General features: G+C 41.0%; 1 protein-coding gene across 2 annotated transcripts; it reads left to right on the top strand.

Annotated features, from left to right (window-relative positions):
* Positions 1 to 235: 235 nt before the first annotated feature.
* On the top strand, positions 236 to 13,756 carry ctbp1 (C-terminal binding protein 1). 2 transcript variants are annotated; one of them, XM_067517736.1, is made up of 11 exons: positions 236 to 373; positions 1,379 to 1,426; positions 1,857 to 2,000; positions 5,228 to 5,382; positions 5,649 to 5,793; positions 5,881 to 6,087; positions 7,483 to 7,697; positions 9,014 to 9,144; positions 9,243 to 9,370; positions 9,818 to 9,932; positions 10,029 to 13,756. In XM_067517736.1, the coding sequence occupies exons 3-11, from the start codon at positions 1,940 to 1,942 to the stop codon at positions 10,213 to 10,215; spliced, it is 1,344 nt and encodes a 447-aa protein (XP_067373837.1). In that variant the 5' UTR covers positions 236 to 373; positions 1,379 to 1,426; positions 1,857 to 1,939; the 3' UTR covers positions 10,216 to 13,756. The 2 variants fall into 2 exon arrangements, with proteins under 2 accessions (XP_067373837.1, XP_067373838.1); XM_067517737.1 differs by lacking the exons at positions 236 to 373; positions 1,379 to 1,426; positions 1,857 to 2,000 and adding an exon at positions 2,937 to 3,069.
* Positions 13,757 to 15,617: the final 1,861 nt, after the last annotated feature.

Genomic DNA, 15,617 nt, shown 5'->3' with positions numbered 1-15,617 from the left:
TCATTTTCTTCTTGGGGGGGGGGAGAAACTACTTATTAACCTGAACGATATCTATCTGTAACGGAGTAAAAGTGTATCCCTTAACAAATAAATTGCGGAATCTATGAAAGCATCCAGCAGTGAACAAAATGCGCTAGAAATACCCGCGATAAATGTACACGCAGACCTTTACATAGAGACGTCTTTGTGAGATGAAGATAGCCGTTCCGCCATGGAAGGTGAGGGCGCTCCTTCCAGTCCACCGAAGCTTTTTTGCAGTCTGACCCCCTCACTAACAAGCCACTTCCTCTTTTGTCTAATTTCATGGCGATCGGGAGAGAGGGAACACCACCGACGCACACTGTCTCAGCACTCTTCAAAGAGTTTATTCGGGGTAAATAATTGAACATCTTTGCAAATTTCGGTCACTGGATTTGAAAGTAATATTACTTGAATTCATTCACGGGGGCGATTCACATTTCCCTGGAGATTTTTTAAAGGTTCTGGGTCAGATATTTCACATTGTAGCGCCACTCGCTGATAACAAATCGGTCGAAATGGGCTCCCCCTCCGCTTGCTGCTCTCCCACACACTCAGCGGCACACTAGTTAACGGCGCTGGCTAGCTAGCGTTAGCAATGTTTCAAACCCCTCATATGTGCAGCGTTAGCTTTGGAGATGGTTTATTTTTACACACATCGCGAGTTTGTAAGAAGTTAAATACTCCAAAAACCGCGTGTGATCGAGAGTTAGCAATTACCTTAATTTTTAGTTCCATTAAATGGATAAACACCAAAGTCCACAAATGTTTGTTTGTGTTTGGGTAGCCAACATTGGCTAACTAGCTCGCGGCTGTGCTATGTATTTAGCGTTGGCTTAGTATGTATCTTAGTATGTTACGTTTTTACTGATCCTGAACGAAATAACAGTAGTCTTTGCATAGAGCATACAAATATCCAACCATTTGTTGCAAATACCCTTGTGATTGTCCCAGATTAACGTTAAGGTAGTTAGTTAACGTTAACCTGACCGCTAAATAACGAAGAACACACTTAGCTTTGTTATCGTTAAAGTTAGCCAGTCATGCTGTCAGCTAGGGTCAAAGTAAACTGTTAGTGGTAGCGATTAAGTGTGTGTATGGATTGTTTTGGTGCAGGCCAAAGTAAAGTTACCCTAAAGTTGGGAACTATGATGCATAGTTCCACAACTGGGTCAATGGGAAATAAAGTAAAACTATGATTGTCGCCAGGGGACACGTAAAACGCTTTATAGGCTGCTGTGTATGAGATCTTTCCACTTTTTGTAACATTGAATTATTATCCTTGTAACAGGCCACTGCATAAATAGCACATGTTTGACATTGTCCTCTCTAAAGCCAGTGTACGTTTCTTTGTTTACAGTGTAAACTACATTGTCGACCTGAGTGGTACAGCAACATTGTTCTCCAGGTATGTCAGTCAATAGAAAATATACTATAAAAATAACTACACTATAAGGAATCTGTCTAGGTCAAATTTGGTTAACTGAGTCTTCTTCTGAAATTGTGATCAGTCAATGTTACAAAGTTTGCAAATAGTTTGGCGGCATGTCCTTTTTTTTAATTGTCATGCTTGGATAGTTGCAGAAAACAGCTTCAATAAAATAAAACATGGGCATTGCCTATTTACAAAACTTATATTAAATCTGATAACATTGAACTAACACAGTCTGTCTATATTTCTATATAGTCTGTATATAGTAGACTGTACCATAATATAATAGTCAATATAGTCAGTATGTCTATATTTCACTAGTCCTCAAAAAGTGAAATCAATCAAATAGTTACTGGAAAATGTCTAAAAATGTTCATTATTTATGTATAAATGTTTTCTTTTGCAGGGGAAACTAAGTAGAAATTGTTACAGGAGCTCCACAGCACTTGGATCTGTTCTTCTCTGTCCCAGGTTCAGACTGCTTGGTCTATGGCTCTGATGGACAAACACAAACAGGTCAAGCGACAGAGACTTGACCGCATTTGTGAGGGTAAGATTTCTTAAATACTAAGAATAAAAATCTGTATTATATTTAGGAGATATATTAATAATGAAGATTTTCTCATTATACCCAGGCCTGGCAATATGCTACTATATTGGAATCTTCTTAACATGAGAGGAAAGATGTGTCCACATGAAATGCACAGTATATACAACTACATTGAGTTAACTACACCGATCAGATATAATATTATGACCACTTGTAAAATTTAATACAATCCAGTACAGTGGCTCTGCCATAATTTCTACATTTTTAAAGTTATGATTTCTAAGGTTTTGGCCACCATATTTAAAATGAACGAGGTGGCCAAAACATTCCAGTATGCATATTGTTGAGTGAACTTGTATCTTTTGTTACAGGTTGAATTATTGGGTGGCTTTCTTGCCTGTTGTTGGGTTGTGTAGCCTGATGCACTAAAATGCACATTGAGATTGATATACTTTATACAGGATGTTGAGATTTGTGGAGTAGAGGAAAGTGCTGTTTGTTAATTTTTTAAAGTGGTATGCAAGGAATGTACAAATGAAAATTTAGCAGTGTATTTTATTTTGAAGATGACTAGAAAAACAGCTGGTGTTGCTGCAAACATACAGTGAAGGATGATACGCTGTGGACTTCTAAAAGACTGTGTTTTGAACTACAGTAAAGTTAACAGTAAATGATGGAGATCAGAGAAAAATGATGGTTTAAATTGAAGGGAACACAGTGACAGTCTGTGAGTGTCTTTGGAGACAAGTGAGAGGACAAGGTGAAGGGTCGTGGCCACAACTACAGGGAAACAGGCCAGCTGTCTCTTTAAAAAACGACAACAGCCCAAACCACCCTGGTTTCAGCCCTGGCTATGCTAATGAGGTTAGTGCTGGTTGGCTGGTCGTCAAAAGAGCTGCCTGTGATTGGAGGCTGGGCGTGGGTGAGAGGCTGGGCGTGGATGACAGCTGGGATTCAGCCAGCCAAGAGCAAGCTGACAGAGAGGGAGGGAGGAAAAAAAGAGCTGTAGAGGGAGAGCAAGGCGAAAGAGAGAGAGAGGAAGACAGGCTGACAGACTTCATAATGCAAGGTTAGGCCCGATACTTGTGTTTTGTATTTTAGCTTGGATTTCTGATATTTGTGAACTGCGATATGTGTGTGGGGGTAGTTGGTTGGGTGGTGGTAATCTGGGGATTGGGTGTGGTGCAGCTATGTGTGTGTAGTTTCCCTTTTATGTTCAGCGCATACTGGTGTTGTCGTAGCCGTTAAGGAACTGAATAACCGTGTGTGTGTGTGTGTATGTGTGTGTGTCTAGCTGTGTCTGGGTGGAGTACCACTGCTGCTGCATTATCATCGCTGACTGCCCCTCCCCCCTCACCTCCTATTCCTCCAACTGCGGCCAGAAGGAGAGAGAAGAAGAGGAGGGAGCAAGGGGAAAGAAAGGGAGAGGGAGGGAGAATGAATGAACCACTGAATGAATTTTATTGTTTGTGCAGCCCTGCTTGTGCTTTGTAGGCCTTGGGTATGCTGGTGTTCTTTACTCACATTTGTGTGTGTAGGCCTACTTGTATTTATTCATAACTTCTTTGTCAGAGTAGGGGGTCTTTGTAAAAAAAAAAAAAAAAAACATTTGGGATTTTTCTCTGTGTGAGTACAGCGTGTTGGCCTGTTAGCATTGTTCAGCAATCTAGTAATTGTGATTCACACTAGTAAACAAAATAGAGTATATTGTACTTTTTATAAGCGTAATGGGCTGAATGTTTTTATTATATATTTATTTATTTGTTTTAACAGTCATGGGATGTCAAAGGAAGTCTACATATATTTGTTTTCCATCACTGGCTGCCGGCTCTATTCCATCTTCTGCATTCTTATTACCGTCTGTCATGTAAATGTTCCAGCTAAACACATTCCCCCTCTCCAGGACATGGATACACACCTGTCACGCAGCAGGGACGAGACACTGTGCTGATGCATGTGTGGAGATGGGTCAAGCTCAGAGCTGCTAAAAAAACAGCATAAATATTTCCTCTAATCTTAATTGCCACACATGTAACACTAATGTGCTGACATTGATTTGCTTTGTACATAGAACATTTCCTTTTTTTGCGTGGTAAATGGCAATGGTGCACATAGGCAAAATGTACAAAATTTTACCAGAAAGGTGTGCATGCCTCTGCAGAAATCGGGAGAACCAGGAAAAAAGGTGGGAGGCTCGCTTACATACGGGAAAATTTAGGTCATGACTCAGGCCCCTCTTGAACCCCCACCTCCTCTTTTCTGAGACCCCATAGTTTTCTCCACCCCTCCCCCAGCTGCCACACTCCACCCCCCCCTTTTTTTTTCCATCCCAGCCCCCTCATCTCTGCAAGCGCTCTGCTCATACAGTAGCCAGGTCACGTTCCTGGGATTAACACTTTATCAAAAGTGCTCGGCTTCATTAGACAGAATCTGGCCATTCTCTTATGTGGAGTCTAGATCTGAGCCCAACAGATATGGATCCATAAAAACAGGACGATGTATTGGTTCCACACATTCCTAAATGGTGCTAGAGGTCAGAACCAAACGGACTAGGATGTTGGGCTTCATGACTCATCGTAGTTACAAATTACTTTTGTAACCATAGAAAGAATATCACTTATGTGGGAACACACACATTCAACGCCTTTCGGCTTGTCCCTTCAGGGGTTGCCACAGCAGAACACGTTCCGCACATTGATTTCGCATGAGTCTTTATGCTGGATGCCCTTCCACAACCCTCCCATTTTTGTCACGGCTTGGGATTGGCACCAAGGTTGCACTTGATGCTTTGATGCTTTATGATGCACTTGATGCTGATCCACCAGGGCCCACCTTGGTATTTCTTAAGGTTCTGGTGGGAGTGGCTGCATTGGAAAAACAGAAACAAATATCTCAGCTATTACTGTGTTATGAGTGTGGCAGATAGTCTCCTGTAAGATGAGCTATGTGTGCAGGGGGGGTTTATGTGAAAGTATGAGGACTTGCATCATTTCTGATAGTTGAGGCATGGGAAATGACTGTGGGGTCAATAACCTTAAGCTTCACCTTGCTTGTTCTGAAATACAAGTGGCTGGTAACTGTCATCAGCAAGCTGTGGTATGAATGAGATGAAACCATGGGATTTTGTTACCTTTACTTAAAAGCATTCCTGTTCCCAGAAGTTTCATGGTCTTTTAATTACTGCTCATACGCAACAAATATCACTAGTTTCTTCTTTTTGGACTCAGGTATCCGACCCCCTATCCTAAATGGGCCAATGCACCCGCGGCCCCTGGTGGCCCTGCTGGATGGTCGTGACTGCACTGTGGAAATGCCCATCCTCAAAGATGTGGCCACAGTAGCCTTCTGTGATGCCCAGTCCACACAAGAGATTCATGAGAAGGTAGAGGACACAAACACACATCTGCATTGTAATCACCATACACAGGGGAAAACAGAGTTTATAGGGTGGATGTAAGTAACTGAACAAGAAACATGTTGGCTTTTTCTGTCCAGTGGATTTGTATCGACCAGCAGTCTGGCAATGTCTTAACCAAGCTGTATGGCTGTATGTCATTTCCCTTGTGGAAGTGGCAAAATATTTAAATAATTATTGCAGTTTTATGTGATATATTTAACATTTATTTACAGTGCGTTTGTTTTCTTTAGGTGTTAAATGAGGCAGTGGCAGCCCTGTTGTATCACACCATCACTCTGTCTAAAGATGACTTGGAAAAGTTTAAAGGCCTACGTGTAATTGTCAGGATCGGCTCAGGCTTTGACAATGTTGATGTCAAAGCAGCTGCTGAGCTAGGTGAGCTAACCAGATCAACAATTTTTTTTTAATGACAGGGGCTGTCATTGATACTCATCTGTTTGTCCTTTTTTTTTAACCATGCAGGTATCGCTGTCTGTAATGTGCCAGCAGCCTCAGTAGAAGAAACAGCAGACACTTCACTATGTCTTATCCTCAACCTGTACAGACGAGTCACCTGGATGCATCAGGCCCTCAGGGAGGGTACTCGTGCTTCCAGTGTGGAGCAAATCAGAGAGGTGGCTGGTGGTGCTGCCCGTATCCGGGGCGAGACACTGGGCATTATTGGCCTGGGTGAGTGGCTGGCCAATGGTCACAAAATTTCTATTTTCTCTAGCGGGCGCTCTTTCTCTCTCTCGTTCTCTGTCGCTCTCTCTCGCTCTTTCTTTATGTCTCTATGGTTCCATGAATTATACTACAAGTACTATACATACTATACTACAAGCGACATTTGAATGTTTTGGCCACTTCATTAATTTTAAATATATGTATTAGACTCACTTAGTTTTATCTTTAGGTGTCCTACATAAACTGAAAACTCAGTTAAAAATCATTATTTTCTGCAAATAACAACACAGACTTAGTATCTCTCTTAAATACTAAATAAAACATCTTAGTCTTAGTCATAGTCTAGTCAAAGAATGCAGAGATTAGTTACTATCACTCAGTGATCCTCTCTTCTCAGTCATTGGCTGTTGTCAGACAAAAGTCCAGAATTTGCTCAGCTTTAAGATTTATACCCAGTTGGACTAAATGTTTACCGTACTGTAGCCTATGTACAGTCAGCCTTCGCTTAGGAGTGTTCATAGTATATAGCGATTACCATTAGAGATAATTAGAGATAACCATTGTTCTAAGAGCTTTCCTTTCCTGCAGGCTGCAAATATGTCTGCAGACAGTTTTGTTAATGGTTTAGCATGATCACAGACCTCGGCTGAGGCAGATGTCAAAGATTGTCCTGATTAGTCGTCCTGTCAATCAAAAATCCACCGCAAGTTATGTCACACCATGGTAACTGTTCGAGGATGTGGCTGCCTATGTTTACCATAGTGGTTGTAATGGGTTACCTACAGATTTTTGTTTGGATAAAAAGTGAATTAAAATCACTTAAATTTCGAAACGGAGATAGGGCAAGATGAAAAGAAAGAGAAGGGAGCCTACCTGGGCAAAGTAAAACCCATTAGCAAGCCATGATATTTGGAAGAAAGCATAACTATCAAGACTGGTGCTAGATCTGCTGATTTGAGTACAGTCGTAATCGCAAAGCTAAAGCAGCTTTCCTCTACTTACCTACTATGGTATCGACACTGACTTAGTATGGTGGCACTTTTCAAGATCATGATGGAAAGTCGACCCTCATCTTTTAGCGCACCAACAAAATAGCAGGGGAAATCTATACCCACTGAAACAGGCACTGCTAAACAGACGTATTGATCAAAGATGGCACCTGCATCCCCTAATAGTTAATACTGTGTGACATCAACTTCACATTGCCTGTAGTCATATGTTCCAGCATTGCCTTCTTTCTTATTTATCTTATAATTAAGCGAAAATATTTTTGTGCTGAAGTGCTTTAGGGGATCCGTTTACTTTAAGCTTAACATTGTACAACCTGTTTGATATTGATGATTTTGTTCTGACACACAGCACAACAGTTACTGTTAATGAGCACATTGTTTCTTATTGCAGGCCGTGTTGGCCAAGCAGTGGCTTTGCGGGCCAAAGCCTTTGGTTTTGGCGTGATCTTCTATGACCCCTACCTGCCTGATGGTGTGGAGCGTTCTCTAGGCTTGCAGCGTATGGCCACCCTGCAAGACCTACTCATCCACTCAGATTGTGTATCTTTGCACTGCAGCCTCAATGAGCACAACCACCATCTTATTAATGACTTCACCATCAAACAGGTGGGTAGGGTGTGAATATAACTGTGAATATTCAGAACACAAAATCTGTCTCATCTTTTCCATCTAATAGTTATTACTAGGTACTACTCCTCTTGTATTGCAGTGTTTATAATAGCTGCATATAAGTTATGTGTTATTGGTACGTTCTCTTATATAAGATTAAATATTGACTTTAGATTACACTATATTGTAAAATCTCTGAATATTGGGTGGGGTTTGTTTAATGTGTTAAATCTGGACTAATTTTACTATGTATTTATACTCTTAGTAGTCACTTCAAATCCCAAATCTGTTTTTTTTTTTTTTTTTTTTTTTTTTAAGCATCTGCATATCTGGTTCTGACTCATTGTTATCTGTGAGGGGAAAAAATGCTGTATGTTTGCTGGATGGCTTACCTAAATTCATTGTAGCTTCTGGGGTACAAAAAGTACCTTTTTAGCAGTGAGTAGTGCAGGGTTGGATAACAAACAAGCAGGGCTGCTGCCGTTGGGGAGTATGGGTCCCCCCGTGTCAGAGAGAGAGAACAGTATATGGATGTCTCCATGCAGATTCCAGTATTGGCATCAGGTTCAAGCCTGCCTTTGTGTGCTCGGGCTCGGACTTGTTAAAGTTCCCAGATACTGCAATTCCACAATAACCTCCCCAAGTAGGCAGAGGTGAAATAATGTCTGTAGTTTAAAGCTGTTGAGACAACTGATGGCAACAAACGTAAAGGCAAATACAAGCTCTGCTGTGTTAGTCTTAAGCTCTAGCTGCTAACAGTCATTTAGTAGCTACTCATTTTAAAAAGGTTTATTAGAGACTAACGTCGGCAATGTTGGTTATGTACATTAACTAGAGCCTTACCTGAATTACATTAAGTTATTTTACCTCCATATTGTTCTGTAGACTCTACAGTCTGTGTTGTCTGGGTCTCTTCACCCCAAATCTGTGCTTTGTTTATGTTTTTTCATCTTTTTTTTAGCAAAAGTTGCTGTTTATAAAACACTGGTCACCGCCATATTTTGGCAGAAGAATGCGTGAGAATTTTGGTTCTCATTGGATTTGCTTAACTGCAGTGAATTGATAAGGATTTTACTGTCCAGCAACTCGTACTCTGGAGCAAAACAGTTTATTACTTTTGTTGGTACTCACTATAAGCAAGTACTCAGGTGTAAGTATAGGGTTTTTAATCAGTTTAAGGATAAAGTGTGATCGTGAAATCCCTAGAACAATATATTTGTGTAAAATGATCAGTGAAGGTTCAATTCTGCCTAATTGAACCTTTCCGCCTTATTACATAGTTTAATAAATGTATTTACTAACTCTCGATACAGATGCGGCAGGGTGCCTTCTTGGTAAACACGTCAAGAGGGGGTCTGGTGGACGAGAAAGCATTGGCTCAGGCTCTGAAAGAGGGCCGGATACGAGGGGCTGCCCTAGACGTTCATGAGACAGAGCCCTTCAGGTAACTGTGATATACGCTGGCCGGTGTACGACCACTGATGTGCAGAACAACACAGCCTCATTACTCTTCTTTGTAACATTACTTCCCATTGTTAACAGTTTTTCAACTGGCCCTCTGAAGGATGCTCCCAACCTGATATGTACCCCTCACACATCCTGGTACAGTGAGCAGGCCTCTGTGGAGGCACGTGAGGAAGCAGCCAGAGAGGTTCGCCGTGCCATCACTGGTGAGACACACTTTTCACTAAAGTCGATCAAACTTGTTGTTCACTGGAATGAACTACTTACTATGAATGTAGTGCAGCCATGGGCAGAGCAATATCAGAATTCAGTGCATGGATAAAGGGGGGCTTTTAAAGATTAGCAGGTAATCCCATACCTAGCTAATTGTATGTGAAATCCTCCACAAAGAGACCCAGTGATAATACAAAATAAAGATCAAAATTTAAGCCCAAAACTATTTTATACAATTAAGTATAATAACTTTGACATTTCTGAAAAAGAATAAATTATCCCATCTGAGTATTTGCAAACAGCTTTTCTTCATCAGCATATGCCAAGCTGTATGTCTCAGTATATGTAAAAATAACATGTAACAGCAAATTGGAGTAACCGATCAAGTAATGAAAAAAGAGTGCTTTCTGTAGCATTAACCTTTTCCCCCCTGGCTCTAGGGCGTATCCCTGACAGTTTGAAGAACTGTGTGAATAAGGAATATCTGATGCCCTCTCCATGGCCCAGTATGGAGGCAGCCACTGTTCACCCTGAACTTAATGGAGCAGCTTACAGGTGAGTTGAGCAGAAACAGAAGACTTATTCTAAGAGTAAGAATCAACTCTCATGTGATTCGTTGCTTGTTTTGCTTTATCTTTTTTCCTGTTTCAGATTTCCTCCTGGTCTCATCAGTGTTGCAGCAGCCGGGGGTCTACCAGGTGCCCCACCAGGGGTTGAAAGCCTGGTTTCAGGAACCTTGGCGCACGGCATCACCCCTGTCTCCCACCCCCCTCACGCCCACTCCCCTGGGCAGCCTACTAAGGCTGAAACCGACAGAGACATCCCCTCCGACCAATAGCGCCCCCTGCTGCAGCCAGCACATTCCGACACATCTGGAACCCTTAACCCACCTCCCAGATACAGACACAGCCCGACCCTCCAGGACATTGGCAGCACTGGTTTGACCTGACATGGATCTACACCATCTTGTTTTTCAGATCACATAACCAGCCCAGCGGTGACCTATCTACAGCTCTACCACTTTCTTTACAACACACACATCCACCAACCTAGCCCTCATCTCATCCACCCACACATCATCTCCCCACTTCACCCCCTCCCCCACAACGTCAGCAATAACTGTGTTCTCAAGGATTCAATGATTTGATTGGTTTATTTCTTTAGTTAGCTGTTTTAATGGAAAATCGATCTGTTGTGGTTTAAGGTATTGTAAAAAAAAAAAAAAAAAAAAAAAAAAAAAAAAAAAAGCATTTGGCACGAGGCTTTACAATCTGCTGCCTCTTGCAGTCCTCCTGACTCTCACCAGTAGAGACAAAGTCAGAACTTTCGGACTCCCCTTTGTACATTAATGGCTCTTGTTACTGCTCTTTTTTTCCCCCTCTTTTTTCTCTCCCCCTTTCTTGTAATGGGGAAAATGTGTACTAAAATAAACCAGAGAGAATCACATACAGTACATCTTGACCTCCCCACCAGGCTTCTAGCTACATCTCAGCCCAATTTTTCCCTTAGCTCTCCCTGGCACTTGTCATCATCTTGCTCAGCAGTGGGATTTATTATGTTGTCAGCGTGGAACTCTCTCTGTGTTTTATCTTCTCACTTTATATGTCAGATCTCAACATTTATGGATTCATACCCAAGATCCTTTCTCACCTTTTTTGGTAAAATTTTAGACATCCTTGTATATTCACTCTGTTTGACATCTATGGGTTTATTTGATATGAGATAATAGCCCAGATTATCATATGAGAAAATGTCTAGTTTAATTTTCTAAATCATCCCAGGAGCCAGAGTGCTATGTTCGAGGTCTTTACAAATACCGCTCACATAGTACTGTATGCAGCTTTTCTTTGATGAAGAAACGGCAGCATGCCAGTGCCTCTCCAGCAGAGGGCACTGTCTGATTACCCAGAGCTAGAGCGCTGCATGCACCATTTACAGGTTAGCTTTGGTGATGAAGGGCACGATCACACACTGCCAACATTCAGAGCACAGGATGGGTGACCAGGGATTAACTAACGCCTTATTGTTAGATTAGGTGCACCCCAGGAATACCAACACTTCCCTGCACCCACCATCTACCCTCTCCCACCGTCATAGCTCACCCTTCATATCTGCTCATGGTCATGCATCCACCTATTCTTTCAAGCATGAGGGGGCAGTAGAAGGTAGATTCCCTGTAGGAGTAAGGGGACAGAGTTGCATGCTGGCTTTGTTAATGACAGGTGTGTGTGTGTGTGCGTGCGTGTGTGTGCTTGTGCACGTGTGTGTTTATGTTATTCACCCTTGTTATGATAACAAGCTGTTGTCTTTCCAAAGGAATAGTCCCTAGGAGTAACTCTTTAACGCTGTTGCCCTGGTGTCAAGGGAGCACCTTTCTAGTACCTCAGTAACAGATATTGAATGTACCGTGCATACCCTTTTATTTTTTGTACAGATTTTCTAGATACTACTCTACTATTCTTTACCAGAAGAGTTGTTAAATTGTAGCAGTAATGATTATAGTACAGAAAAGCCCCATGAAATAAGTTGACAGAATCTTTGTATGTTCACTATAGGTCACTGATTACTCAGGCTCCACAACCGCTGTGTATCCCATTTGCATTTTATTTCCTTAATGTATAAATTTTCCATTCTCAGATTGTAGTTTCAGCTGTGTTTAGAAATTTGTCAAACTGACTAATGAAAAATAAGGAAAAAAACAAAAGGCGTCATCGTCTTCTAGTCTTGTTTCGCTCTTAAACAGTAGTAGAAGATGTTGTTTTTTCTTTTTGCCATCCTTCATTGTCAAGCTGCTTTATTTGTAGTGGATGTGAGGTAATTTTTAGGGGGAATATTATTGGCGTTAAAAACAAATTGTCATGTTGCTGTTTCCCTCTGCTACCTGGCCTTTTCCCCCATCAGAGTTTTTAACCTAAGTTTCCATTTTTGTTGTGGTCAGTTTCCAGTGATGTACAGTTTTCCTGTGAGAGCCTGTAAGAGACATGGAGCATGTCTGTGTCCTGAGATGCTAGGCTCCCCTGTCATGTGATGAGTATATATTTTTAAAAATAACCCCCATAGATCAGATTATGAGCATAATGGTAATCTTAAATTTTACTGTTGATGATTATTATATATATATTTTTTCAGTTCAGCAGTGCACTGTTACGAAAACCATTCAGTTTTATTGTAGGATTTCATTTTTATGGATATGCTCTGTGTGTTCTACATGTTGTACTGAAACATTTCAGAGAAAACGAGATCCCTCTCCTGGTAATTTCTTACTTAATTTGTCTTATTCCAATTGTCCTTTCCAGCTGATATCCTCTGGGCCTTACTTTTTCTGTCCCTGTAAAAGTAGCTGTTATAGAAAGTCGCCATGGAACCACTCACTGCCTTAATACAGTTGACCACAACAGGTGACGTTAGGAGACAAACCCAGTCATGCTGAATGGGCCACAGTCTAGGTCTCTCCGCAAAAAGCTCCTCACACCCTGGCAAGTCTAAATATGCAGCAACTTGCCAATCCTTTCCATTTGGCCTTGTGTTGACAGTTTTGAACTCCGTCTGCAAAAACGAAAATGTAGTGTGAATTCTTACTGTGCATTAATAATGTTAATTGAGTTGTTTTCCTGTTTTCAGTACTTCAGCCCAGAAGTGTTCGTGTCTGTAGGTTAACACATAAGCACAGCGTGTATGATCACTAAACCACAGCTGATATTTCACTCTTGGGTGTGAGAATGGCCCCCATCCCGACCCACCCAGCATCACCATTCTGGGGCTCCTAAAGCAACTTGTTCAATGCTGTCAGCTCCCGCTGGGAGGGGGAGGGCATAGCGGACACTGGTGTGGTCTGTCAGAAAAAAAAAGCATAAAATGACGGTAAGAATCGGTCACTTTTTCTCTCTCTCAGGGTTCAAATGCACACATATCCTCCAGCAGTCGCCCTCCTCTGTCTCGCATCCCAAGTTTTTCTGCCCTCAGTATGTAGAACAGCCTCCTTTTTTGAAACTGCTCTCCTGTCATCCCCACCCTGCCTTTGTGCATAGGTCTGACCTTTTAATTCTGTTTTGCTTTCTTTTGGCACTGACATCTAACCATCTAACAAGAAATGAATGAATGAATGTTTAAAAGTGACTGTGTGTAATGTTAAAATTGGGAAATGTATTTTTACAACATGTGAACATGTTTTTTTCCACTCACTTTCATTGTGAATTGATTTTTTTTTTTTCACCAGACTGCAAAAACAGAAAAAACAGAAAAAACCTCCTGTAACTAGGCTCTTAAGCTTTATTTTTGTTTTTGTTTACTTTTTTATTAGAAACAATCATGTTTGTGATGGTAACTTCCAATGGTAAACTCCACACCATATTTTAATAAAATCTAAAAAATAAAACATTTGCTTTGTTTTGAACATTTAATTACTTTTTACATGAGTTCTTGTCTGGTATCAAAAATCCTTTTGCTGTTGAATCTTTGGCTCTGCCTTTGAAAAAATAAGTTTATTTACATTGAGCAGTTTAAGGGGAAACGGCCTGTATATACTTTTCTCATAAACAGAATAGTTTTCTGCCAGTTTGTCAGCACTTTTATATTGCATTTGGTGGTATGCAGTGCCAGAACGGGCACTGCTTTATATGTGGGCAGACTACGTTGGGTGCATGGGAAGGGGGGCTGCACTGTAGACTCATGGGGCTGAAAAGGGTGGGGGATTATCGGCACCAAAATTGCTACCACATGCACATAACCAGGAGCCTGCACTTAAAATGAAGTAAAGAAACTGCAAAGTAAGGTCCACTCAGTGGAGATGCCATGTAGCAGTTTGTGTGAAGGCTCGTGCCCACAGGGTCCTGTCAAGTCGATCACAACTGGTTAAAGACGGACAGTTTGATTCCACGTGTTGTTTTAAATATGCATTCAATGGTTATTTTTAGCCCTTTAACTGGCACTTTGCTTTGCAAATATCCTGGATAAATACAGTCTCAAGTGTTAAGAGTGCACTGCTAAATCAGTAGAGTGCCCTTATAACACTGATGGACTCAAGGTGGATAGTTTAAAAAAGAACACCAACATATACAACAGACAGAGATCATTTTTATTCTACACATTCTTTGCCAAAATATGGTGGCTACAATTTCCATAATTCAACGCAATGACTAGCCCTTGAGGTAGAAATTTTAGCATGTTAAAGGGCGAACTTACAGATTTTTCTTTTTAACTTACTTCCTATTGTGCTAGTTTTGGGGAATAGTTGTAAATAGTAAATTAATGATTTTATTAATTTTCATTTTTATTTTTTTCCCTCTGTTAAAAACCGTTTTGCTTTCAGAAAAAAAGTCGCCCAAATGATGTCATATGGAGGGTGTTTAACTTCAAATGATGTCATCAGGTTGCATATGCTTCTGGTACATCTGGTTGTCATGATACAGACATTGTAGTCTAGGTTGAACTTTAGCTTCAGATTTTTCCCAGATGATGTAATGTAATCCAGAATCCGAGGGAAATAGAGAATGCTGCAGAAAGTTTACTAGATGTGCTCCCCGAACTTGAATCATAGGAAACAAGTTTAAAATTGGGGACACCTCCAGTTAAGGCTAATGTTACCTCGAGCCATCTGAGAGGGGTTCTACAGAGGTCTGTTAAGCTCATATTTCTGACTTACACCAGATTGTTTTCATCTTGATTTCCAACCAACACTGACTTAGCTGGTATCATTTGATGCAATTTATCAAACCTTTGCAGCACTCTAGAGCCTAAACAAAAAGCTTATTTTTAACATATTCAGTAGTTCTCCTGTAAGCAAACTTGGACAGGTAAAATTGGTACCCTTTAAATTATCAGTTTTTGAATTTGGTCAATATTTTATTTGGTGGAAAGAAAATCTAGCTATTGGTTTAAATACCATTCATGCTCATTTACATACTGTTGCATTCTGTGCGGCCCTGGGACTACCTAAGTAATGGACAGATATAATAGTATGTGTATGTGTGTGTAGCTGAAGGAGGCCCAGGATGTGAATAGTACTTTAACAGACCTAATCACTCATTTAGGCTCTTTGCTTCATAAGTCCCAGTTAGGAATGTGCAACAGAGAACAGTGGAGCGTCGACCACCTGTAGCTTGACATACGCACTTATATATTACGCCTGCAAGACTGCCCATCATTTTAGATTTCAGTCTAAAAGTATATGGGTCAAACCGGTCAAATGAACATACTGTTTGGAGAGGAGGCAGCATGGTGGTCAAGTGCTTAGCTCTTTCT

This window comes from Channa argus, chromosome 10, assembly GCF_033026475.1.
Source record: "Channa argus isolate prfri chromosome 10, Channa argus male v1.0, whole genome shotgun sequence".
NCBI classification, from domain to species: Eukaryota; Metazoa; Chordata; class Actinopteri; order Anabantiformes; family Channidae; genus Channa; species Channa argus.
The sequence above is the reverse complement of the archived record's forward strand: the minus strand, read 5'-3'. Positions and strand labels throughout refer to the sequence as shown.